This window comes from Bipolaris victoriae (assembly GCF_000527765.1).
Source record: "Bipolaris victoriae FI3 unplaced genomic scaffold scaffold_2, whole genome shotgun sequence".
Classification (NCBI taxonomy): Eukaryota; Fungi; Ascomycota; class Dothideomycetes; order Pleosporales; family Pleosporaceae; genus Bipolaris; species Bipolaris victoriae.
In genome coordinates, this window is record NW_014575390.1 from 94,812 (window position 1) to 118,486 (window position 23,675).

At 51.1% G+C, this 23,675-nt stretch overlaps 9 protein-coding genes across 9 annotated transcripts; 6 read left to right on the plus strand and 3 right to left on the minus strand.

Annotated features, from left to right (window-relative positions):
• Window positions 1-1,370: 1,370 nt before the first annotated feature.
• COCVIDRAFT_11385 (hypothetical protein) lies at window positions 1,371-3,426 on the minus strand (the record flags this gene model as incomplete). Its single annotated transcript, XM_014706536.1, has 3 exons — window positions 1,371-1,431; window positions 1,542-3,121; window positions 3,172-3,426. 3 exons carry the CDS (start codon window positions 3,424-3,426, stop codon window positions 1,371-1,373), a joined length of 1,896 nt encoding a protein of 631 aa, XP_014562022.1.
• Window positions 3,427-3,896: 470 nt separating this feature from the next.
• COCVIDRAFT_11386 (hypothetical protein) lies at window positions 3,897-4,704 on the plus strand (the record flags this gene model as incomplete). Its single annotated transcript, XM_014706537.1, has 5 exons — window positions 3,897-3,903; window positions 3,959-4,146; window positions 4,196-4,238; window positions 4,288-4,481; window positions 4,585-4,704. The coding sequence occupies 5 exons, from the start codon at window positions 3,897-3,899 to the stop codon at window positions 4,702-4,704; spliced, it is 552 nt and encodes a 183-aa protein (XP_014562023.1).
• A 2,797-nt stretch (window positions 4,705-7,501) lies between these two features.
• COCVIDRAFT_32954 (hypothetical protein) lies at window positions 7,502-11,547 on the plus strand (the record flags this gene model as incomplete). The annotated part of the gene is made up of 3 exons (XM_014706623.1): window positions 7,502-7,774; window positions 7,911-11,192; window positions 11,245-11,547. The coding sequence occupies 3 exons, from the start codon at window positions 7,502-7,504 to the stop codon at window positions 11,545-11,547; spliced, it is 3,858 nt and encodes a 1,285-aa protein (XP_014562109.1).
• Window positions 11,548-12,239: 692 nt separating this feature from the next.
• Window positions 12,240-13,154, plus strand: COCVIDRAFT_11388 (hypothetical protein; the record flags this gene model as incomplete). The annotated part of the gene is made up of 1 exon (XM_014706538.1): window positions 12,240-13,154. The coding sequence occupies one exon, from the start codon at window positions 12,240-12,242 to the stop codon at window positions 13,152-13,154; it is 915 nt and encodes a 304-aa protein (XP_014562024.1).
• Window positions 13,155-13,521: 367 nt separating this feature from the next.
• COCVIDRAFT_84965 (hypothetical protein) lies at window positions 13,522-14,366 on the minus strand (the record flags this gene model as incomplete). Its single annotated transcript, XM_014706624.1, has 3 exons — window positions 13,522-13,700; window positions 13,796-13,979; window positions 14,118-14,366. 3 exons carry the CDS (start codon window positions 14,364-14,366, stop codon window positions 13,522-13,524), a joined length of 612 nt encoding a protein of 203 aa, XP_014562110.1.
• A 1,239-nt stretch (window positions 14,367-15,605) lies between these two features.
• Window positions 15,606-16,312, minus strand: COCVIDRAFT_84968 (hypothetical protein; the record flags this gene model as incomplete). The annotated part of the gene is made up of 2 exons (XM_014706625.1): window positions 15,606-15,859; window positions 15,937-16,312. 2 exons carry the CDS (start codon window positions 16,310-16,312, stop codon window positions 15,606-15,608), a joined length of 630 nt encoding a protein of 209 aa, XP_014562111.1.
• A 1,700-nt stretch (window positions 16,313-18,012) lies between these two features.
• COCVIDRAFT_32958 (hypothetical protein) lies at window positions 18,013-18,883 on the plus strand (the record flags this gene model as incomplete). Its single annotated transcript, XM_014706626.1, has 2 exons — window positions 18,013-18,600; window positions 18,695-18,883. 2 exons carry the CDS (start codon window positions 18,013-18,015, stop codon window positions 18,881-18,883), a joined length of 777 nt encoding a protein of 258 aa, XP_014562112.1.
• Window positions 18,884-19,778: 895 nt separating this feature from the next.
• On the plus strand, window positions 19,779-21,120 carry COCVIDRAFT_32959 (hypothetical protein; the record flags this gene model as incomplete). Its single annotated transcript, XM_014706627.1, has 4 exons — window positions 19,779-20,084; window positions 20,163-20,618; window positions 20,685-20,999; window positions 21,058-21,120. 4 exons carry the CDS (start codon window positions 19,779-19,781, stop codon window positions 21,118-21,120), a joined length of 1,140 nt encoding a protein of 379 aa, XP_014562113.1.
• A 1,711-nt stretch (window positions 21,121-22,831) lies between these two features.
• COCVIDRAFT_85011 (hypothetical protein) lies at window positions 22,832-23,296 on the plus strand (the record flags this gene model as incomplete). The annotated part of the gene is made up of 1 exon (XM_014706628.1): window positions 22,832-23,296. The coding sequence occupies one exon, from the start codon at window positions 22,832-22,834 to the stop codon at window positions 23,294-23,296; it is 465 nt and encodes a 154-aa protein (XP_014562114.1).
• Between the last annotated feature and the right edge of the window lie 379 nt (window positions 23,297-23,675).

Below are 23,675 nucleotides of genomic sequence, written 5' to 3' on the forward strand. Positions count from 1 at the left end.
GACGATGTTTGATGTCTGTGCAAGAAAGCTGGTGAAACTCAAGGACAAAATGGTGGGTCGGTGCTATGGCACATGTGAGTCAAAGAGGCCAATTTTGTTTTCTATGGTGGGAATAGGGAGGCGGTGAAATAGTTTGCTAAAAGGAGAGTAGCCAGTGTAGTTGGTGGAGAAAGATAGCCGTTGACTAGATCTGCCGTTAACCCTTCTTCCCGCCGCATGCCCTGCAGGGCTTGATCTGACCTTGGCCTTATGGCATCTCACTTGCTTGTTAGCATAGCTTGGCTACAGCAAGAGCTAGACCAGTCCAATGGATACTCTTCTTGTATTCTCGTACCTGTTTCCGCTATGAGCAATGGGCCGGAGTCACCGATGGACAGGATGAGAGCAGGCCGACAGGCTACCGTGTGACTTGTAGTGCATGCATACATGTTATTTGCCTATTCTGGCTCTGGGGTGTATGGCCTTACCCTTGTTGAGCTGCAGGACCTGGTTTGCGGCCTGAAGATCGGCATCATGGCTGATGTGCACAAGTCAGTATTCTTGGGTACAATTGCACAATCAAGGCAGATGCCAAAGTTGCGTCTCGACTATGACTAGTCTGTCAAAAATGTCGGTCGAAATGCTCATATCGTAACTAGGCGACCAACGCCATCCACATTTGGATACCTAACGCAATGTCAGAAGTATTTATGTGGACCAACCGCTGTACATGGTTTAGCCCCTATAAAACACTCAATTCACACCCGTTCCTCTCAGCCCGGACTGTTGTCTGCGTTTAGCAGCGCACAGCTCGTCAAATCTTCGCTGGGACCGTAAAAAGTTGTATGTGAACGATCCATGCTGTAACCGCTCGGCTGAGCGGTATGCACGAACTAATGCTGTCGGGCGTAATGGGGCCAAATCGAAGTTCGGAACGTTGCAGAAGGCTTCTTTCGCTAACACAGCCAGTGGAGATGGGCCCAGCTATTGTCACAGCCCTGCAGCTCTCACGCGATTGGGGGCCGAAGTTGTTTGAAACCGCGGCCTTGGCTATATATGTAATGTCAGATTACGCCCGGCCCTAACACCGCTTCGCCCCTACACTACTCAATTCGAGTGGTCCAAGGGATTCCAGTGATAGAAACGTCTCAATCAGTGCCATTCAATCCATGCATAGGTGTCTCATCGTAAATTACTCTGCCCAAAGACGGTCTGTGTGCTTGCTGTAAGGTTTAATTCAGTGCGAAGCCGTCCGGCAGAGCGCTTTGGGTTCCGAAGAGCACGAGACATTTGTCCGCCAAGGAACCCACTCCAGGACTACCTAAAACTTGATACAGAATGCAACTACCATACTGAGCAAAGGATTCGACAAGAAGAATGTGATCGATTGCTTATAGCTCGTCTTCCAAAAACTTGTACGCAAATCGGAAGTCTGCCTTTCTACGGTTCATCCTAGATTCAAAGTTAGCACTGTATCACTTGGAGAGTCTGTCCCCCGAGACACAGAATTCGGCACGGGAGCTTTGCAGACAACAAACCGAGCAACGAAACTAAGTGCTTACCATGTGCTTTCATAGTCGAAGAATCGGTATGTTCCCTGCTCATAGTCTTCAGTAATTGCTTTTGGTTCTTCGTGGCGTTGAAACCATGTCTGGTACTGCTTATGGAATCTCCAACTCTGTGACTTCAATGCTTTGGCGGCTAGGTACTGTTGATATGTACCCTGGCGGTAATAGAAGGCGTAGAAGAGAGCGTCCGTCTCAATGCGGGAATAAAGACGAGGGTCGTCGAAGATGGGCAAGGGCTCTTGCGGGTAGTGAGCGGGGGTGAATGGATAAGGATTTTGGGGACGGTAGTGACGCGGCACCTCGGTATCTGCAGACTCGGGCGCAGTAGCCATTGATGCCATTAGCATACGCTCATCCGGAGGTTTTGATGCTGAGGCAGAAATATCATTCTTGGTTGCCTCGAACGAATCAAGCAGATCCTGCAGACTGGAGGGGAGATGGTAGACCGACTCTTCGTCTTCATCTTCTGCATGCGATTCTCCGTTCGTCAGTGGCGGCGTAGTAGCTTGGGATTCCTCTTCTTCCACTGGCTCAGGGACAGGCGTTCTTCTGTTGGCCTTGGAGACGTCATCAGACACTGCAGCTTGCAAAGGTGGGTCCTTCTCTACAGGAGCGGCCACAGGTACGCTGGCAGCAGGAGCAGGTGAGGCCTGTGCGGATTCGGCCTGCTGTGCACGTGAGGCTGGTTGGGAATGTGTTATGGCGGGCGAGCTTGTTGCACTTGCACGTGCACCGCCAGCAGCGAGACTTGGTTGGGCTGCAGCAGCTCCTGGTGGTGGTGGCAGTGGAGCAATGCCAACCCCGTTCCTGTCGCTCGCAGCTGCAGCCGCAGCAGCCGATGCATACTTTAATGGCTCTCCTGGCGTTCGTGTTGGTATCGGTGCAGGCTTCATAGCGTTTGCCGTATTATTTGCAGCATTAGGCGAGGGCGTATGCAATGTGGCTAGCGCTGGTAATGGCGACTTCATCTGTGTCGACGACCGTCTTGCTCCTTGTTGCACTACTTCGGTCGCCTTTGGTTTCGGTGCCGGTGGACGTACTTCTGTGTCGGGTGTATCGTCGGCTATTGACTGCGATTCGTGTGACGAGACATGGTCCAGATTCTCGCCCAGACCGTAGATGGCCTCCTCCTCTTGTAGGTTGAAGTCATCGTATAATGTGTCGTCGTCCATGAACTCGGGGTCCTGATTGCTTTCGACGTAGTACTTGATGCTGTCCTCAATCTCCTTGACCTGTTCCGTCTCAACGCTACCGTTCTCCAATGCTCGTTGGAGCAGCTCCAGTTTGGATTGGTGCCATTTATTCCGCTCAACTGACTCTTCCAGCTCCGACACGCGCTCCACCTTTGAATTGTCGCCCTTCTTTGACTTTTTGACATTAGCATTCAGCGTCTCGATTTCAGCTTCAATTGTCTCTATTTGCCGCTCGAGCTCTTCGTTCATATGTTGTAGGAATTCGACCACTTCCATCTTTTCTCTGTCCTTGGGGTCAATCTTGGAGGCTAATTGGAGGCCCTCCTTGGAATATGCTTTTGTCTTCATCTCCTTTTCCACGGCCTTGAAGCGCTCCATTTGCTGTCACATGTCAGCTACGGCATCGACCCACGATACGGCAGTCACCCTACTGTCTCGATGAGTTTCCTGTGATCGAGTAGCGGCTTCTTGTCCTTGATCTCAGACATGGCAGCCCATGTCTTGATCTGGTCCCGCGATCGTTGCAGCTTCTTAATCTCCTTCTTCAGCTGGTCTTCGAGTTTCTCCTTCTGCGATGGATTGCCCGTCTGCATAATCTTCTCATATATGCTCTCGAAAGTCGCGACGCCTTCGGCGACCTTCTTGAAGCATTTGTCGATCTCCTGCTGGAGTTTCCGTGCAGCCATGGTCTATGTACAGCCTCGCCGTCAGGGCGGGGGCGGGGGTTGCGGTGGTGGTGGTAGGGGTCGCTTGGGGGGAGGCAGCGAGAGGCAGGCCTTCGGTGTGTGCGAGGACGGACGGATAGGCGAAGAATGTCGCGCGAGTGTTTGTCGTGGGCTGGATGCGGAGAGGTTGAAGGCATGGCATGGGTAACGCGAATCCCTAGGGCTGGCCTAGCGTCCCAGTGTGCCAAGATTGCGGCCGCTAGCCTCAGCACCCCCACGCGCCTCGCCGTTTCACGTTCGCGTTGCACCCTCTTCAGCCTCGTCTCACTTTTGTCGGATACGCAGATTCCCATGCGTGACGTAGTCGCCATTAGTTGCTTTGTTACTCATCGAGCGTAGAACGGCCTGAGCAACTCCAGTGACTGACTGATTGTGTGTGAATAGCTAGCAGTACTGCGGTGCTGCTCTACTTAGCTACTTACCCCGCCATCATGAGGAGTACAGGCCCGGTCCATGTGCAATCAATAATATAGCGACACTAACAATGTCATAGCTGTGCTGCAGAGAGTCAAATCGGCATCCGTCACTGTAGATGGCCAGCTCATTTCGTCAATTGGCAAGGGCCTGCTAGTCCTCGCCGCCATCTCCAAAGACGACAATGAGAAGGATGTCGAGGCCATGGCTGCCAAGATACTCAAAGCCAGACTCTGGGATGACGAGTCCAAAGATCCTCCGGGCCGCGTATGATCCATCTAAGCCCATCTCTATTCATAGCTCTAACCCTTCCAAGTGGAAATCCAACGTTTCTGATATACAGGGCGAGGTTTTATGTGGTATGCAGCCACCATGCAGCCTGCGAGACGGCCTACTAACTTGTTACAGTCTCCCAATTTACCCTGTTGGCATCAATGAAAAAAGGAAATAAACCAGACTTTCACCAATCCGCAAACGGTGACAAGGCCCGCACTCTGTATCAGGCTTTCTTCAACAAAGTCAAAGCACTATACGAACCCGAAAAGGTCAAGGATGGTTTGTTCGCTGCTATGATGGATGTCGCTCTAGTGAATGATGGACCGGTAGGTTTAGACTATGCCTGCCTGGACGGCGAGGTACTGCTCCAGTATCATATTTTCTGGGTGCACTCTACCCACTACCTCAAGTACTAACCATCCCCTCTAGGTCACCATCCAGATAGATACCAATCCACCCAAGACAGAAGACCCAAGTGCATCTGGCTCTAGCTCCAATAACCCAAAAACGAATAAGTCGCAAACTGTCGACGTCAATGACCGCAAGTAGCACGTATACTCTACACACTAAGCCCGTACTGACTTCACACTCCCTGGCTTAGTTGTCGATAATATGGCCAAGATCACGCAAGAATTCAAGATACCCGTGGAACGCTTAGACTAGAAGTCAATAGATCCAGTATGTCCCGCCACCACTTTTGCATCGACAACATCCCACCGAAGGTATACGAAACCCAATGTCATTCATATTGCCACGGAGCAATCTTTGGTAGCATTGAATTCATGGACTGATTACCGGTCTCAGGTCACTTCTTAGAATGGCCATCCGCCAAGTCAGGCATTTATACCTACCGATCTGTAAAAACAATAGATGTAAGACTGAGCGGCATCAATGCATCTCTTTATCTAGCAGAATGGTTCCAAACTTACGTAGCAACACATGCGTTGTAAGCTCTGGCGTCTGTCTGGAAAACACTCTTACATCAGATATTGCAGTGAGACAACTCGCGTGGATCTTCGCATTTGCCAAAATCTGTGACCTGGAGACAGGACGAAATCTTACGGACTGCATTTGGCATCAGTCATTGTCATACTCCTAGTAGCCTGATAATTCAAAGTCCCCCGCTATTAGCATGAGAAAAACATTATCGGTATGGCAGCTTTGACTAAATGAAGTAATCTACGCGAGTAACGACACACCGGTGTTTTCCGTACATATCTTTGCTGACTCTATGCATAGCTATAGGACAGACTGATATCCCTTTTGGTTTGCGCTTGCTGCATACTATACAAGGACACCGTTTTCCGCGCCAATCAACATGATGGGGGTGTGTTAGATGTAAAGCTGTATTGTCGCTGCCTAGACAATAGCCTATCAACTGCGGAGAGCAGTTCTTCGCATGCGTCCAAAGTACGCCGTCTACATCAGTCGCCACTGCTAGTTCGTTGTGCTACCAAGTGGAATTCGTACTCGGAATCCTGGAATGCGATTAGCGGGGCGAAGTGGCGATCCCTGGACTATGTTGTTGCCTGAGCTGCGTCTTGCTTAGCTGAGAAACGGACCGACGTTGACAACTACCAACACTATGGATGCGGGGAATTCATCCTGAACTGGCAGCTGGGTCTGATACTCGACAGGTTCTGCGTTGTCGGTGTTTGAACGCGTCATGGTCTCGGTTTCCTTTCCATGGAATGTTCTCAAGCATCTATCGCTTACTGCTGTGGGATGTCGTCCATATCTGGGGTCAAGATTGATGCTTTGTTTCAACACTAGCCAGATTGCTTTCCTTCTCTCAACCCAACTGTCTCTCTTCATAACGATGCAGGTCGAAAGCCTTTATTCCATATTCTCAGGTGTAGTATTTGTACAACTATCACGAACAACATTCCCTTGACGACGCGTACCTCGCCACTGCATTCCAACGCATAAACCGTAGCGTAGCACAACATGCGATGTTGATAAAACGGTGCGCCTACATGTTGTGGGCCCGAAAGTCATGAAGGCTGTTTCACGAGCCGGGAATGCGACACGTGGCCAATCGCAACATTGAAAAAAAGAAGGAGATGACCTGTAAAATCGTCGAGGTCCCGCAATCCTATCGCTCTTTCTCCCCTATTGGGTGCCTCGGAGCGAGATGGGCCCGACAAAAATTAAGGGCTTGTTCGATTATTTCGTTTTGCATTTACGGTTTCGGGCTAGTTTGGGTTAGTAGATATTGGCTCACAACGCTGTGGTCGGGCGTAACTTGATTAGGATTAAAAACGAAGGGGTTGTTTAGTTGGGCCTCCGTTGTGTAGTGATATCATGGTCACGTCGCATTTATGTGACGCTCATGTAATCGGCTGATTCTATGCACTGCATACTAAGCGCAGATAGAAATCACTACATCTAGTACGGTCATGTGGCAGAACGGAGCTTGGGGCTCTGGCTGGAAGTCTGGAAGTACTGCAGCGTGGAAAATTGACCTCCGATTCTTTTCAAAAGGAGAGACTATGGGTTCAGTTGATGCTAGGTCAGGCTTGTGGCTTTATACTCGCACTAACAATACAGAGCAGTGTTTTGTAGCTTCGAAGCGTACGTTTTACCCAACACGGCAGCGCTTTGGGGCTGGGTTTCGATACACACAGTCCAGAACCGGTAAACGAAGCGCCCACCGGAGCCGAACCGAATAGGTCCTAACACGCGACTTGGTGATAGCGTGCTGTGCACAACTTACGGGCGTAAGTAAAGAGGAGGGCGAAGCGATACTCCGTGCACACCCCGTGTGTCGGGGGCACTAACCCCCGAGGACCGGCCATCGATGCCACCCGAGGAGGACTTGCGACTTGTCGAACAGCCTGCGCGCAAAGTCTACTTCTCCGAACATGACAATCATTGGCGGCAGAGATACACACATTTCCCGCCGTCAGGCAACAGCGATGGCCTTGCCAGTGTATGTAAGATGCCCGCCTGCTCATGGCCGGTTGTCATCTCCGTCCTTCAATGCAAACTCTCCACAGCGGCTGTTCATAGCACTTCGCTTAGATTTTGCCGTATTTCCCGTATAATCCTGTACCCACAAAATCCAGGCCGGCGCGCGTCATTAACATTTTAGGGCCTACGGCCGTCTTACCGAGCGGCTTGAGCTGTGCACTACGTCTCATTGGGTCTAGTCGAGCCCCGATCAAAGAGTGCAGTGATCTAGTCCTACTCGTCCAGGCCCCGTGAGTGGCGCAGAAGGAATCTCAATAATAGTCTGCCAGCTGGGTTCCTTCTTTGTCCTACATCTCTGGGCTTTTCTCGAGATACTTTTATCGCTGCCCGCCAAGCACCAGCGACGACAGTATAAGCTCACCACCACCAGAGCATGGACCACGACGACTCGGCCAAGGCCACCGGCGAGGTCATCTCGAAGGCCATCGACGAGAAGCATGAAGTGCAGTCGGAAAAGGAGTCCACGTCGCCCACGACTACCCTGAGTGATAAAGAGAAGGAAATCATCGACCTGCAGTTAACAGCGCCTACTCTCACAGTTGGCTATTTTTCCTTATTTCGATATGCCACCGCCAAAGACAAGGCCATTATGGCTATAGCGTTGATCGCTAGTATTGCGGCCGGTGCAGTAATGCCACTGATGACAGTAAGTAATGCACCAAACCACCACTACTTCCACGTGCCAGACCATGTTTTCCGGGTCATGTCAAGGCTATGGGTTTCGCCAACTACACGAGTTGGCCGTAATTGTACTGTAAGAATACAAAGCTGACTTGACACAGCTTGTTTATGGCAATTTCGCGGGAAGCTTTACTGGCTTCTCAGTCGATGCAGTTGCAGCCGCCAGATTTCAGCATGAAATTGAAAAATTCACATTGTACTTTGTATATCTGGGCATCGGAGCGTTTGTCACCTCATATATCAGTATCATTGGATTTTCGTACACCGGAGAACGCATTACACGAACGATTCGAGAGCTCTACTTGCGCGCCATATTTAGGCAAAACATTGCTTTCTTCGACTTCCTAGGCTCCGGCGAAGTCACCACTCGTATCAGTTCCGACATGAACCTTGTTCAGGATGGTATCGGCCAAAAGATCGGCTTGTTCGTCACTGGAGTCTCCATGTTTGTGTCAGCTATTATCATCGGTTTCATCCGATCCTGGAAACTCTCTTTGATCATGTTATCTGCCACTATTGCACTGATATTGATGATGGGCGTCAATGGTACCCTGATGAAGAAGGCGCAAACTCTATCCATCGACGAATACGCTACAGCTGCTTCCTTGGCCGAGGAGGTGCTGTCCTCGGCTCGCAATGTCGCTGCATATGGAACACAGAAGCGTCTTGAGGAAAAATACAGGGTCTTTGTAGATCGCGCAACTGGGTTCGACTACAGGGCAAAGTTCTGGCTGTCGATGATGATTGCTGGGATGATGGGTGTGCTCAATCTTCAATATGCCTTGGCCTTTTGGCAAGGTAAGCGATTTCTGGACGATGGAGAGCTCGGTGTCTCGAACATTCTTACCGTAGTCATGGCACTTATGATTGCGGGCTTCTCCATTGGGCAGAACTTGCCTCATATCCAGGCGTTCGGTGGAGCTACTGCGGCTGCTACCAAGGTCTTCAACACAATTGAAAGAGACTCTCCCATCGACCCAGAAACTGATAAAGGCATCATACCCGATGACTTTGTTGGAAACCTTGAGTTCAGGAATCTCAAGCACATATATCCTTCTCGTCCAGATACTACGGTGCTCTCGGGTTTCAATCTATCTGTACCCTCCGGCAAGATGGTTGCGCTTGTGGGTGCGTCAGGATCTGGAAAATCTACAATTGTTGGACTTTTGGAACGCTTCTATCTACCAATGGAGGGTCAGATCCTCTTGGATGGAAGGGATATCGCCACTCTGAACCTACGTTGGTTGCGTCAGCATATCGCCATTGTCAGCCAGGAGCCTGTGCTATTCAGCACAACCATCTACGAGAGTATTTTGCACGGATTGGTCAATACCGAGTATGCAAATGTATCAGACGAGAAGAAGATGGAACTTATTGAGAACGCCGCCAAGATTGCCAATGCCCACGACTTCATCATGGACCTCCCGGATAAATACCAAACCAAAGTTGGAGAGCGTGGTGGACTGCTTTCAGGTGGACAAAAGCAGCGAATTGCCATCGCTCGTGCCATTGTCTCGGATCCCAAGATTCTTCTTCTGGACGAAGCTACTGCCGCACTTGATACTAGGTCTGAGAGTCTAGTCCAGGACGCTCTCGACAGAGCATCGCAAGGACGAACAACTATCGTCATCGCCCACCGACTGTCTACTATTAAGAAGGCTGACAACATTGTGGTCATGGCATTGGGAAAGATTGTCGAGCAAGGCACTCATCAAGAACTCATCGACCTCAACTCTGTGTATGCAAGTCTTGTGCAGGCTCAAGAGCTGACTTCCAAGAAAAACACCGACAATAGGATATCGCAACTAGGTGATCCTGAGAAACCAACAGGAGGCGAAGCAGACGATCAGAAACTTGCTTTGTTGCGAACAGCGACATCGGCTCCTTCTGAATTCTTGGCAAAGAAAGACGACAAAGATAGGAACTACGGCGCCTGGGAGCTGATCAAGTTCAGCTGGGAAATGAACGAGGGCGAACACAAGGCAATGACTCTCGGACTGATTTTTAGCTTCCTCGCTGGGTGTAACCCCGCCTTTCAAGCCATCTTTCTTGGTAACTCGATCAACTCGCTCTTGTCGCCCGGAACATCGCTCGGCGGACATGGCGTCAACTTCTGGTGCGGCATGTTTCTCATGCTCGGACTTGTCATCGGTTTCTTTTACTTTGTCCAGGGTCAGACACTATCTAAAGGATCTGCTAAACTCGTCGGTAATGTGCGAATCCGCGCTTTCAGAGCCATGCTTCGCCAGGATATGGAGTTTTTTGACGGCGAAACGGTCACTTCCGGAGCTCTCAGCAACTTCCTATCGTCAGAGGCAAACCGCCTTGCTGGTCTTAGTGGATCCACTCTTGGAACTATTATCAGCGCTGGCGCTTCTATCTTGGTCGCCTTTATTGCCGGGTGCTCTTTTGGATGGAAGCTGGCTCTCGTGTGCTCTTCAACCATACCTCTTGTCATTGGATGTGGTTACTTCCGTTTCTACGCACTCACTCGCATGGAGAAACGAACCCAGGAGACATCCGATGCTGCGAGTTTTGCCTGCGAGGCTGCCTCGTCCATCCGCACTGTTGCGACGCTTTCGCTCGAGAAGCATCTCTTGGCCGAGTACCAAGCTAAGCTGGTAGACCAGGGCAAAGGCTACTTCAAGTTTACAAACGTATCAGCCGTGCTCTATGCTACATCCCAAGGATTGAACATGTTGGTCTTTGCCCTGGTCTTCTGGTACGGAGGTCAACTACTGTTCCGTCGGGAGTACACCGTCTTGCAGTTCTTCATTGTCTATTCCGCGATCATAAACGGTGCTCAAGCTGCTGGATCTATCTTCTCCTTTGCCCCAGATATGGGCGAGGCCAAGGATGCTGCCAAGTTGCTCAAGTCGTTCCTAAACCGCATCCCTAAGATCGATCACTGGTCCCAAGATGGCAAGAAGATTGATCGCCTGACAGGAAAGGTTGAGCTTCAAGATGTACGCTTCACATACCCAGGGCGACCAGACCACCGCGTATTGCGCGGGGTTAATCTCACTGCCGAGCCTGGTCAATTCATTGCACTTGTTGGTGCCTCTGGTAGCGGAAAGTCGACCGTCATGCAGCTACTGGAGAGATTCTATGACCCGACCAGCGGTGCTGTACTTGTTGATGAGGTGCCACTGACTGACTACAACCTCCAAGACTACCGTTCACAACTAGCCATTGTGAGCCAAGAAACCACGCTCTACACCGGCACAATCCGCGAAAACATTCTGGCAGACAAGGAGGAGTTGGGTGATGACGTCGTCATCCAAGCATGCAAAGATGCAAACATCTATGATTTCATCACATCATTACCAGATGGCTTCAACACGCTGGTAGGCGCAAAGGGTGCTCTTCTCTCAGGTGGCCAGGTAAGTCCTTTTCTCCCTATCTTCTCGCAAAACAGCTACTGACTCTCTCCAGCGCCAACGTTTGGCAATTGCCCGTGCCCTCCTCCGCGACCCCAAAGTCCTCCTTCTCGACGAAGCTACTTCTGCTCTCGACTCCACATCCGAGCGCGTCGTACAAGATGCCCTTGACTCCGCTTCGAAGGGTCGTACTACAATTGCCATCGCACATCGATTGAGCACAATTCAACACGCGGATGTAATCTACGTGTTTGACCATGGCAAGATTGTCGAGAAGGGTCGACATGACGAGCTGGTAGCCAAGAAGGGCGTGTACTATGAGCTCGCAAAACTGCAAGCCATTGGAGCACCGCAGTAGTTTATACCGTTTTTGATGCATAGAGCCATGTTGGACATATATATTGTAATACCTTTTTTCGGCTGGGTATCTGGGCTGGTAACCATATCTAAGAACATACACATAGACGGCCTTGTAACGGCCTTTTTGTAAATAACAGTACACGTTGAATTGCACCACTCGGTATTTTGGAACCGCAACCAGAAATTTCTCAAGGCTATTCCTCTTTTTGCATTGCGATGATGTCTTCACTTTACGAACCACGTTATGGGAACATGGTTTCACGTGAGCACGAGTCCATCGGCCCATTTGATAAGACGCGCATGGATCCACAAGAGATACCATTCCAGCCTCTGTGCCAACAAAAAATGCAATATAGAGCGTCAAAGCAGCAAACATGGCCGCATTGAAGTCTGTTGTCTCTATCGAATCCGCCAAGCACAGCTGTTGCCGCAGCCGAGCTCAACGCTTTCAGGCGTCCATCGTCGCATCGACCACCACCGTTCGCGCCTCGCCATGACGGAGCACTAGCACAACAGGCACACTTCTGTGCAAACCCAAGAAGAGGGGAGCCGTAACCGTGTCTTCAAAAGCACGCTCACCCTCCTGAAACGTCCTTGAAAAATAAATCCAACACACGACTTCGCCCGCGGCGCAAAACAAACAAACAAAGAAAAAGAGAGGAAAACACCATCAACAATCAAACACGAGACATGCCCAAATCCAACGGCTGTCGCACCCTCCTCCTCCTCACCCCACCCCTCCTCTTCCTCTTCCCCACCGCAGCCCTAATCTCCATCCTCGAACGCATCTCAAAAAACACCTTCTATTCCAACCTCCAACGCAGCTTTCGCACAGGTGCCTTCCAACTCGTCCTACCACGACCGGGCGGCGGCCCGGACATCGGACTGAGCCTCGACTTCAACCACGCACCCATCCTCGCCATACTCGGCATCTGCGTAATCGCGTATGCGGTAACTGTGCTGAGCGCAGCGGGGATATGGCAGTTGAAGAAAGTCGAGGGCACGTCTCGACATGAGCGGGTGTGGGTGTGGGTAGTGCTTATTGCGAATGTGATTATGATAGGTGTGAGTTTGGGGGGGTTCGGATATGCAACTAGCGTGCAGGCGAGCGATGGGACGTGGAGGGATTACGAGGATGCAGGGAGGCCGGATCAGGAACTTACGCGGGAGACGTGGGCGTGTCAGATTCACAGTTTATTCCCTGGTGAGGGATGGGCGGGCACGGCGTGTGGGACGAGTCAGGCTATGCGGTATTTGCTGTTGCCCATGGCAGTGGCGGCCATGGCGGTGGTGGGGAGTCTGTGGGTGCTGGTGAGGGGGAGGGGAGGGCTGAAGTGGTTGTTTGGAGGAAAGGGAAGGTATGCTGGGTTTCGTGGGGCGTATGAGTTGCAGCCTCAGGAACAGGGTACGGTGTATTCGGGGCCGCCGCCGCCTGTGCAGTGGCAGGGACAGCAGGGCCAACAGTGGGCGCCGCAGACGTATCAACCGTATGGCCAGCAGTTGTATGGTCAACAACCTGCTCAGCCATTGGCACCGCAGCCCCAGGTCGTGGCCCAGGTGTCAAAGTCGGATGCTAATGTTGAGCAGCGCCCTGTCTACCAGTGATGTGCAATCTTGTTCATATTCCAAGCCATATACTTCACCTCTGCATATACTTTTTACCTGTATTGACCGCTTTCGCGGCATTTGGTTCTACGTATATCTTGTAATTGTCACACACCTCTATTTCTCACACAGCCATTGTTTCCCTGTTTCACTGCCAATCCGTTGCGAGAAGGAGTAAAGGCTCATCTCACATCCATTTATGCGAACGTCGAATATGGGACTTCACTGCTTGACTTTTTTGAATATCAAAAGTAGTTACTAGCTCCGAAATTACAAACTACAATATTTATACCTTGTGAAGGCCAAATTCTATGCTACTTTCCAATCCCTCAATAAATCACTACAATTCTTTTTTTTTCTCCCACCCTCACTCACACCCCGTCTGATTAAACCTGACAACCTCCGTCGCATTCGACCCCAACGCTACCGCCCTCTCCACCCACGCCTTGATACTCTCCTCAGCCGGCTCCCTCACTCGACTAAGAATATACAGCGTATTCCACTCCTGCGTCTGCACAATCGCCCAATCAACCGCGTAATCTGTTTCTACATCAGCATCTGCTTCATTCTCTTTTCCCTTTTTCCCCCCTTATACTTGCGAGTCTAGGAGAGAGACAAAAGTGAAGTTAAACATAACGTACCTTGAACGATGTAGTTGGGTCCAGGACACACGCTACCCTGTCCCACGGGCGGTGTCCCAGGAAAGCTGACTGTGAATGTGCCGGCGAGTCCGTACGCGGGGGGCGCAGGGGTAGCAGTGCCCTCGATGCTGAAGGTTGAGGGGCCGGCGGATGCGGAGTTGAGGACGCGGACGGTGCCGTTTGCCTGTTCCGTTGTCAGTATTTTACATTAACATGAATAATATCAACATCAACACCGATAATAGTTCGTATGTTGACATTTATTGAAGTTGTATTTTTTTGGGGGAAGGTCTAAGTAGAGAGAGAGAGAGAAAAAACGCACATTGAGCGAGTAATTCGCAGTCACACAGCGGGCGCCGGCGGTGGGACCAAAGGGTGTGCCGGCGACTTGGTACCAAGTCCCGAGGTAGCTGTTGAGGTTGAAGGTTGGGTCTGGGACGGGGTAGAAGCAGGTTCCGTCGTATTGGGCTGCGACAACTGACGGGTTGGTGGAGTTTGTTGGGGTGTTACGGGGTATGAGGGTGCAGGAAGCTGTGGAGGCTAGGGTGAGGATTGTGTTTTGGATACGCATTTTGAATAAGTATGTATGGAATTAGGGAAGTAGGATGGTTGGAGGGGTTTGGGGAGTGCAAAAAAAAAAACAGGTAGAGTAGGCAGGGTACCGTGGAATTTGTAGTGTGGGATTTATTTTATATTCATTGACTTTTTTTGCTCTGCAGTTTAAACTTGGTTGCAAGTTTTAGTACATCTAATTGTCGTAGTGAAATTACTAGGCAAAAGCCACATTTCGCTTCCCTACGGACGTAGGAGTCCAGAAAGGAAATGGGAATATGCACGTATCCCGCACGCGAAATGCGGGTGCACGAGAGATGCATTAGAAAGTTAGCCAAGCATATACGCCCGGGCTGTGCTATAGGCTCGGATGAGCCCGGTACCTGGACTATTACTAAAAGGTAATGGATATGTGTAACCGAGGCATGCGAATCGAGTTGTCGATGATGTGGATGCGAGGCTGGGGGTAAACTAGGCGATGGCGAAGGTTGGGTGATGACGTCGTGCGGGCTTGGCAATGGGAGCGCAGGTGAAGTTGCATGCCGTCTGCCGTATTTGACCGTATTTGCAATTGTGGATTCTAGAAGGAGAAATATCTCAGTCGTCGAATATGTGCCGTGCTGCCGTGTAGTCAATAAGTCAGATCATGTCAGGTGCCCTGATCAAGGCCTGACGAATTGTACAGTAAAACTTCAGAAACTAAGTAAGAAGCTGCATTGGGTAGCTAGATGGTAACCGGCTAACTTCTTGCACTCTTCTCATAACAACAAGCGCTCCGCGAACAGCAACAAAATCATCACGGTTTACAATATCACATGAATATAGAAGAATACCGAAGTCGCTCAATGAACAGCGCGTATGCACCTACTGAAACCTCTATGGTTTTCAAACTCACCCATCCTTCTCTTTCTTTTTCTTTCGCAACCAAAAACGAAAAAAAGGGGGAGGAAGGAGGGCTCAAGTCGATGACCCAGAAGTTACCATGTGATCCGAAATTTCAAGTTACCAAACTCCAACTCACAGTTCTTGTTTTAAAAAAACCCCCACTTTTCGATAGGAGAAATTGGAGAAGAAGAAGGGCATAGATGTATTATCGCAAGTGTCTACTTGCCTACGCGAACTGTCCCTTTCCCCAACACTTTACCCCCACAATTTCCAACAAAGACCCCAAGATAGACAATACGAAAGAAGAATGGCAAAACCCCCCCTTCCCCACGTGGTAGTACAGCTACCGCCACCATTCACTATCAAAAAGGTGTTAATCACCACCACCAGTATTATCAAAAGTAACAAAAAATTTCGTGCCAGCCAACGAGCCCGGTTTCGCGTCAGCCAACGAGCCCCCTTCCGCAACAGCGAGTTGCCCCATAAACCTATAACCCTCGCTATTACGACAACCCTCTGGCATCAGCTTCTCGAAAAACTGAAAAAGATATCCATAGCAATCTTCCACCCTCCAGAAGACAGGTGTATCTGGAGTGCCATTTACCCGCCCCCCAGGCCTTACTACAACTGCGGTAGTAATATCCGTTAGCCAATGGCTTCAGATTTTTTAAATTCCAACTCAAAAGGGGGGAGGAGGAACTTACACATGATCGGTATAAGCTGCCAGTCAGTGCCGTTGTGCCTAACCGCATCGACGTTCGGCGGCTTGTAGTACTTGTTGCCGTCGAGCGGGTAGTCGACAGTTGCGCTGCAGATAGTGCCGTTGGAAAGGCGGTCGCGGAATGCGCACTCAGGCATCATAGCTACACAGGCGTTGTGGATTACAGTTTCGATGGGATCGCTGCGCACGAAGCTAACGCGCCATACGGGGTCGATGCTGGTCTCGCAAAATGATCTGGTGCCGGGCATTGGTTTCCAATCATAGCTCTTGCTCGACATGGTGATCGGGATTGTGTTGATGCGTGAGGCGAGGGCGCTGGCGCTGGCGGCCAGGGCACTGATGAGCAGGGTGAAGTGCATAGTGACTTATGGGTAAGAAGTGTTAAAGGTCTGGATCAGACCGGAGAGAGAGGGAGAGAAAGGTGAAGATAAGGCCAGGGCTTCCTAAAAGGAAATCCTATTTAAGCGGTCTTGAACTTCGAAGAGCAGAGCAGGAAGCAGGAGCGACAGACGTTGGATAGTAGATGGGGGGGCACTACTAAATATTTAGCAGCGAAGATATAAGTTTACATACTAACTAGCGAATAGTAACCCGTGATATTACGGCAGGGGCAACGTCTCGGCACAACCTATGGGGATGTGCGTAAATCAGGTTCAAGATGCGGAGGTGACGAGACGAGCCGTGCACCTGTAAGAATGACGGATGATGTATATGTTTCTTTGTTTCGAAGGGGGGCTTTCTGCGAAAAAAAAAAAACAGTCTCTTGTGGGAGGGCATGAGCTTGGAGTGACGTGCGACGGGTGTGTGTTGAAACCATGGGCGGAATCTTGTGCATGACGGCGTGACCTTCAATTCACACCCTAATTGACCATATGAGTAGTATGGAAATAGGGATGGACAGCGTGTGGGGTAAAAAGGTCCCTGCACCAAACGATCGACGGATGTGCCGAGCATTTTCGAGTAAGTAGTGTTCTAAACACCAGCTGACAGTGTCTGTGTATTTGCCCATGCAATTGCCCTATTCAATCACTTGGAACGAGTCTGCCGTCTCTTTTCTGCTGTACAGGACGACCAGGGGCTCGTGCACATGGCTGTCAGATGCATCGTTCTCCGCTGATGTATCTTGGCCAACAGACACGACCAAACATTGGGCAGTGCGGCCTGTTTGGGTCATGGTGATGAAACAACGAAGAACGAAAGGGAAGGGTATCATCCGCCAAGACACACTAACCTTTCCCTTCAATTTCACGTGTTCGCGATTGGCTGCAGTGGCACCGCACTATATCCCGTGGTGCAGGAACTCTAAAAGATAAATCGAAACAAGAACCCATCTATGTGCACCTATTTATATTATAGGATCTGCAAAGGCTTATAAAGTTGGTTTCTTGGGGCTGGAAACAGACGAACAACAACGGGCTTTTACTACTATCTGTGCGCCTAAGCCTTTTTTCATGTATCTCATGATTCAATATCAAAGGCTGCGTTATACGTATGTGACATGTTAGCAAGAATGAACTCAACCGGGTAACCGAAATTACATGCTCATAACCACTTGCTCTGCATGTCTCATCAAAAAACGGCAGTATGCCCAACGCAAGCTACGTACGTACAGCCACACTTGATGCTGTAATTCCCGCCACTCGCAACTCTCGAAATCAGCTACACCCTTTCTCAGCATTAAGAGTTGGCTGTTTTTTCATGCAGGGCGTAAAACCCGGCTTATCAGCGCTAAGTACCCCAAGATGCGGGTCTTTTCTCGATAAGGCGGGCTGCTCTTAGCCACAAGTGGCATACCGCTTACATACAACCACCTCGCTTTTTCGGGTTGATTGGACAGAGATGCAACTTTCTCCACTGGAACAACAGATGCGTTTGGTCAGTCAGCTGCGGCTGGGAAGAGATGTGAGGCAGTCAGACAGGCAGCCATTCTTATCGTAGGTAGTTATAAAGAAAAGGTATATAGGTAGTTAGCAGTGGTAGTAGTAGTCAAGAATCAAATAAACAACCTCCTCTTCCCCCAACCACACACACAACTAATCCCCCTAACTTGAAAGCCATAATGGCAACCACAACTCCCAAAACCCCATGGGCCGACACTCCCTTCGCCCTGCTAAAAATCCCCGGCACCCCGGGGGCACCCACGAGCTCAAACCCCGGCATCCTTCACGTCTGCATCGAAATGGCAAACGTCCACAACCTGCTTCTTCGCGGGTTAAATTCCATCTACAACCAAGCCCCTTTTGTCACGCTGCCTGGCGACATCTCCGACCTCATGCTGTACACCACCGCATGGGCTGATACCATTCACCACCACCACTCCGCCGAGGAAACGCTATTTTTCCCGCGGGTCGAAGCGCTGGCCAAGGCGGCGGGGCAAGAGTGCGATATGGCGGGGAATGTGGCGCAGCACCAGGGGTTTGAGGGTGGGATGGCGGAGATGGTGGCGTGGGCTAAGCGGGTGAGAGATGGAGAGGTGCAGTATGATGCGGAGGTGCTAAAAGGGTTGATTGATGGGTTTGCGCCGTTGTTGACGCGGCATTTGCATGAGGAGATTGAGACACTGGTGGGGTTGGAGAAGTGTGATGGGGAGGAGGTTAGGAGGGCGATGAAGGAGACGGCTGATGAGGGGGCCAAGACGGCGGATCCGGTATGTATTTTTTTTCATTTCCCTTCATATTTACCCCTATCTCTACGATTTCTGTCTTTTGAGGTTCCAGTGCTGATTCTTGGGGTGTGGGTAGAACCTTGTCATACCGCTGATCATGGGTTGTCTGGATAAGAACTATCCGGGCAGTGAGGACTTTCCTCCCCTACCGTTCTTTGTGCCTTGGTTGAATGCGTACTGGTTTTCGAGAAAGCATGGTGGGTGTTGGAGGTTTAATCCGAGTGATCACTGGGGAAGGCCACGACCGTTGCATTTTTTGAAGTGATGGAAGGTGAGTGTTTAATGTTGTTGCATGGGTAATGGGCATATTTGTTACGTCTGCATGGGCTTGCAGTAGATTTTTGTTGAATCGAATTATTGGTTGATGCTTGGCATATATGGTACTGGAGATGGATACCGAGTTTGGTCTTGTAAGCATTTGCTTCCAGCATGATTGTGTAGTCTCAAAGTAGATGGTGCAAGTTAATGGCGTGCCAATAAAACTCATGTCTTAGCCCTATAGATGATATGTCAGTTGGCTCTCAGGTAGTTCCTGAGAATATGCAGTAGTGATTTTAACATCTAGGCGTGTAGAAGGAATCTTGGCGCTTCAGGGCATTGGTATAAAATACTAGTGGGAATTGCTTGAATGTAATGATTTTCGCTGAAGAGTAGCTCCTGGAATTGGAAAAGTAAGTAGAAGAATGAAAAGCGAGTGAGTGGAAATTTTGGTCAGGCTTGAAGAACATTCAAAGTGAGGCTTGGTAGTAGCGTGGAGTAGTGCGGATGCGGGGTTGAGATATGCTTTTCCAGTCGATAAGAAGACTATATCTGCTGATTTCTGCAGACTCTGAAAGTTCCATGGATTTGCACTACCAGTAGCAGTTTTATCGTAAGAAGAGAAAATACAAAAAGATTCCCCTCCATACCCTGCAGACGTCAAGTTGCAGGCGCTAGCACGTGATGCGGTGAGAGGACCCCTGCCAACAGTGCCGAAAGCGCGTCGTGAACTTTCGCGACTCAAGCAGGAGCTCCAACTGGGGAAAGTAGCCACGACAGCAACCCCCCCGCCAAAGCAACTGCCCAACTGTTACCCCTCGCCGCCGAAACCAAGCTCGCAAACCGCAGATTGTCACATACTCGGACCACCCATCACTACCGTCCTCCCCGCCGTCCCCGCCATGGGCTCTCGATTACACAATGCACCGATTGTGATTGACAACGGCAGCGGCACGATCCGAGCAGGGTTCGCAGGCGAAGATGTGCCCAAATGTTTCTTTCCGTCATATGTAGGGAGGCCAAAGCATGTGCGGACAATGGCAGGCGCATTGGAGGGAGACGTATTCATAGGGCCGCAAGCACAGCAATACAGGGGGCTGTTCAAGATCAACTACCCATTGGAGCACGGCATTGTCACAGACTGGGACGACATGGAGCGGATATGGCAGTATGTGTATACGGAGGGGTTGAGGACAGTCAGCGAAGATGTGAGTGTGGTTGGGGAAGCAGATGCAGCTATTTGCGACTATTTGGAGGGGCACCGAGCTGACTGTCACATTTACTAGCACCCAGTACTGCTCACGGAGCCTCCACTGAATCCGCGCGAGAACCGGGATACGGCAGCGCAGATTCTGTTTGAGACGTTTAATGTACCTGCGCTGTATACGTCTGTGCAAGCGGTGCTTTCGCTGTACGCCTCTGGCAAGACGACGGGTCTGGTGCTAGATTCAGGAGACGGTGTATCGCATGCGGTGCCAGTGTTCCAGGGATTCGCGATACCAAACAGTATCAGAAGGATTGACGTGGCAGGCAGAGACGTTACGGAGCATCTTCAACAATTGCTTCGGAAAAGCGGGCGCATCTTTCACACGAGCGCAGAAAAAGAGACAGTCAAGAATATCAAAGAAGCAACAGGCTATGTGGCGCTTGACCCTGCCAAGGAGGAGAAGGACTGGTCAGGGTCTTCGAGGTCAGAAGGCAAGAGCATCGACTACACGCTTCCGGATGGACAGAAACTGCGGGTGAGTTGTCGACTTGGATGGCGTCGAGGATGGCGTCGACTTTGTGGGACTAGCTGACGGGCCTAGGTTGGAGCGGAGCGCTTCCGAGCGCCCGAGATATTGTTTAATCCGGAGATTATTGGTCTAGAATATCCTGGCGTGCACCAGATTGTGGTGGAGGCCATTCACCGAACGGACATGGATCTACGCAAGGCGCTATACGGCAACATTGTGCTGTCGGGTGGGTCTACACTGACCAAGGGGTTTGGAAACCGGCTGCTCCACGAGGTGCAGCGACTGGCGGTGAAGGACATGCGAATTAAGATACTGGCGCCACCGGAGCGCATCTACACGACGTGGACGGGCGGCAGTATTCTGGCAGGACTGAGCACGTTCAAAAAGGCAAGTGGTGCATGATGTTATTTGCAAGGGAAGTGATGTGCTGACTGGAGGTATGCAGATGTGGGTGGAAAAGGACGAGTGGCAGGAGAACCCGGACATTATCCATACCAAGTTTGCATGAGGAGTGAATGCTGTGTGACGATGGAGGAGCCGGAGCATCAGCAGCATCAGCAGCAGCAGTTTGGCGGTCCCGCTGGTGCCCGTCTGGGCAGGGCAAGGCAAGGCAAGCAGTGGTAGTGTAGTTGGGAGAAGGCTCGGGGGTCGAGACAGTGGTAGTGCAGCCGGAGTTGCAGTTAGTCATGGAAATGGGAGAGGGGCGGCCGGGGTATTGGCAACCATGGGGCAGCAGCAGCGGGGCATGGGAGGTCGGTTGGATCTACGTGTCAGCCGGTAAGCGTGGCTCGTCAGCGGGAGAGCTACTGTAGTCGCCTGCCTCCCCCGCATTTCAGAGCGTTTCTGTTACTTAAGCGCGATGCGGGTTGGGCATGGTTATGTAAGTAGGACCAAGGGGGTCGATTTGACGAGTGAAGGCATCATGGCAATGAGGAGGGCATGCATGGGTGGCGTTTGCAAGGGCTCGGGAATACCCCCCAACGGATTATGAAGCGCAGCTGTGTAGACAAGAATGCCAGAGTGAAACGCAGGTTGCAGATGGGCAGACGTGCTCTTTGTTTGGTGTCACACGTACTGTGTTGTGGGTTTGTAAGGGGAGGGAGGGGGCAATGGAAAGGGCCGTGTTGCAGGGCGGCTAGAGTGAGTGAGGGCGAAGAAGACGAAGAGGGAGAAGAAAGGAGACGGTGGGCGAGGGCGAGAGCGAGGCGCGGATGCCAAGGATCGTGAAAAGATTGGAGGCTATGGTGTGATGGGCAAGGTGCAGCGGCCCCAGCTCCCATGCGTGTACCTGATGACACCTGGAATTGGCCGGCCGGACAGAGGACCGCGACACGTATGTAATGTACCGACCGTGTGCCAGTGCAGTCGTCGCCCAGACGTCACGATGCTCGACGTCATGCGCCCTGGCAGCCGTGGCCATAGTCGCCATAGTCGCCCGGGTGGGAGGAGTGTGAGTCGTCCATTGGCGTCAGATCAGTCAGCAGAGAAAAGACAAGGACAAATTTTGCACGACAAGGACTCTCTCTCTCTCTCTTACACTCACACTGCCCACGTCACAGCTCATGCCAGGCACCGCAATGGCCCGCTAATAACACAAAATTTCAAAACCGGGCCCTCCGCCTCCTTGGTCGCGCTCCCGCCTCCACAATATGTGGGCATTTTCCCCCCCTTGGGCGAAGCTGCTAGTGGTTGCAGCGGAGGCCGTGTCCGGTGGGTGGCATGGCGTAATGGGGCTCGATCGCACGCGTTGCTGCACCTGACCCTTTCCCCTGGCAATCTCTTACCCCCGAAAAACTGCGCCCGGCCAATCACCGCATTTTGAGGGGGTAATGGTAAACTACTCATGGCGCTGCGAAAATTCCTACTCTGGGCCGGGCGAGGCCACGCATGATCGTTAACTTGCCGTTAACTGCAAAGTCGCTCTCACCCTCCCAAGCCTTGGACCAAGCCTCGTGCGCCTTTGGTTCGTTTGCGTTGCGTGGCGCCGAAAATTCTGGTAGCCTGGCCCTGCACCGGACGTCCTGTTGACGCTCATCGTGACCAGCCCGCCTTGTTTTGTTATATAAACCCTCTTACCCCAGATGCTTTGTCTAGTACCACTACTACACTACTGCCCAGTCTGACTTTACTTGACTTTACTTGACTCGACTCGATCCAATCTACATACCATCAATTCAACCTCCAACACCAAACCACATCCATCAACAATCACCGCCAAAATGGTCAACTTCCACATCAACGAACCTCACCCATCCGCCTCCAGCTACATGTACTCTGGTCGCGGCGGTGCCGGCAACGCTATGCGCGTAAAGCCCACCGAAATCACCCCAGGCGCTACTGCCTCTGGCCCTGCCTCGCGCACCAAGCTGCCTCCTCCACCATCAAACGCCTTTTACGCTACCGGCCGTGGCGGTGCTGGCAACATGCGCAAGTCCGAACGTGCCATCTTCAGCTTCGACGAGGAGCTCCAACAGCAAGAGCGTCTGCGCTCCCAGCAAGCCCCCGTCTACCACATTGGCCGCGGCGGCGCCGGAAACCTCGTCGACGAGATGAAGCCCCGAACCCACCGCCAGAGCTCCTCCTCTTCCGCCTCCAGCTCCTCGAGCGTCGAGAGCGAAAAGGATGGTGTCCGAAGGAGCGTCGAGCACGCATGGCAGCGTCTCAGCAGGCAATTCTCTCACTAGACTTTTGCCTGTCTCTCCGCCCCCTTCTGTTCGACTTCACTTCTCTGTCACTATTCAACATTCACCTCTCTACTACTACCCTTACGATCTTGATTCGAGAGCTGGTCCTGATTCTCTCTTATCAACCTCGACCTTTTTTTCCAATCCATTAGCAACGGCGTTTCCTCAGAGCAAGTTTCTCCTTGCTCAAACTGTATAACCAACCAACGATCAAAAAGTTTCCTGTTTCATTCTACTACTATTACCACTACCACTCTTACTATTTTATCTTTACGACAACCCAAACAACTACCATCGAGGAGCCAGGCGCCACCCTCCGGTCATATCGAAATCAAAAGTCCCTCTGTTTCTTTTGATACCCGGATCGCACCACTCGTCC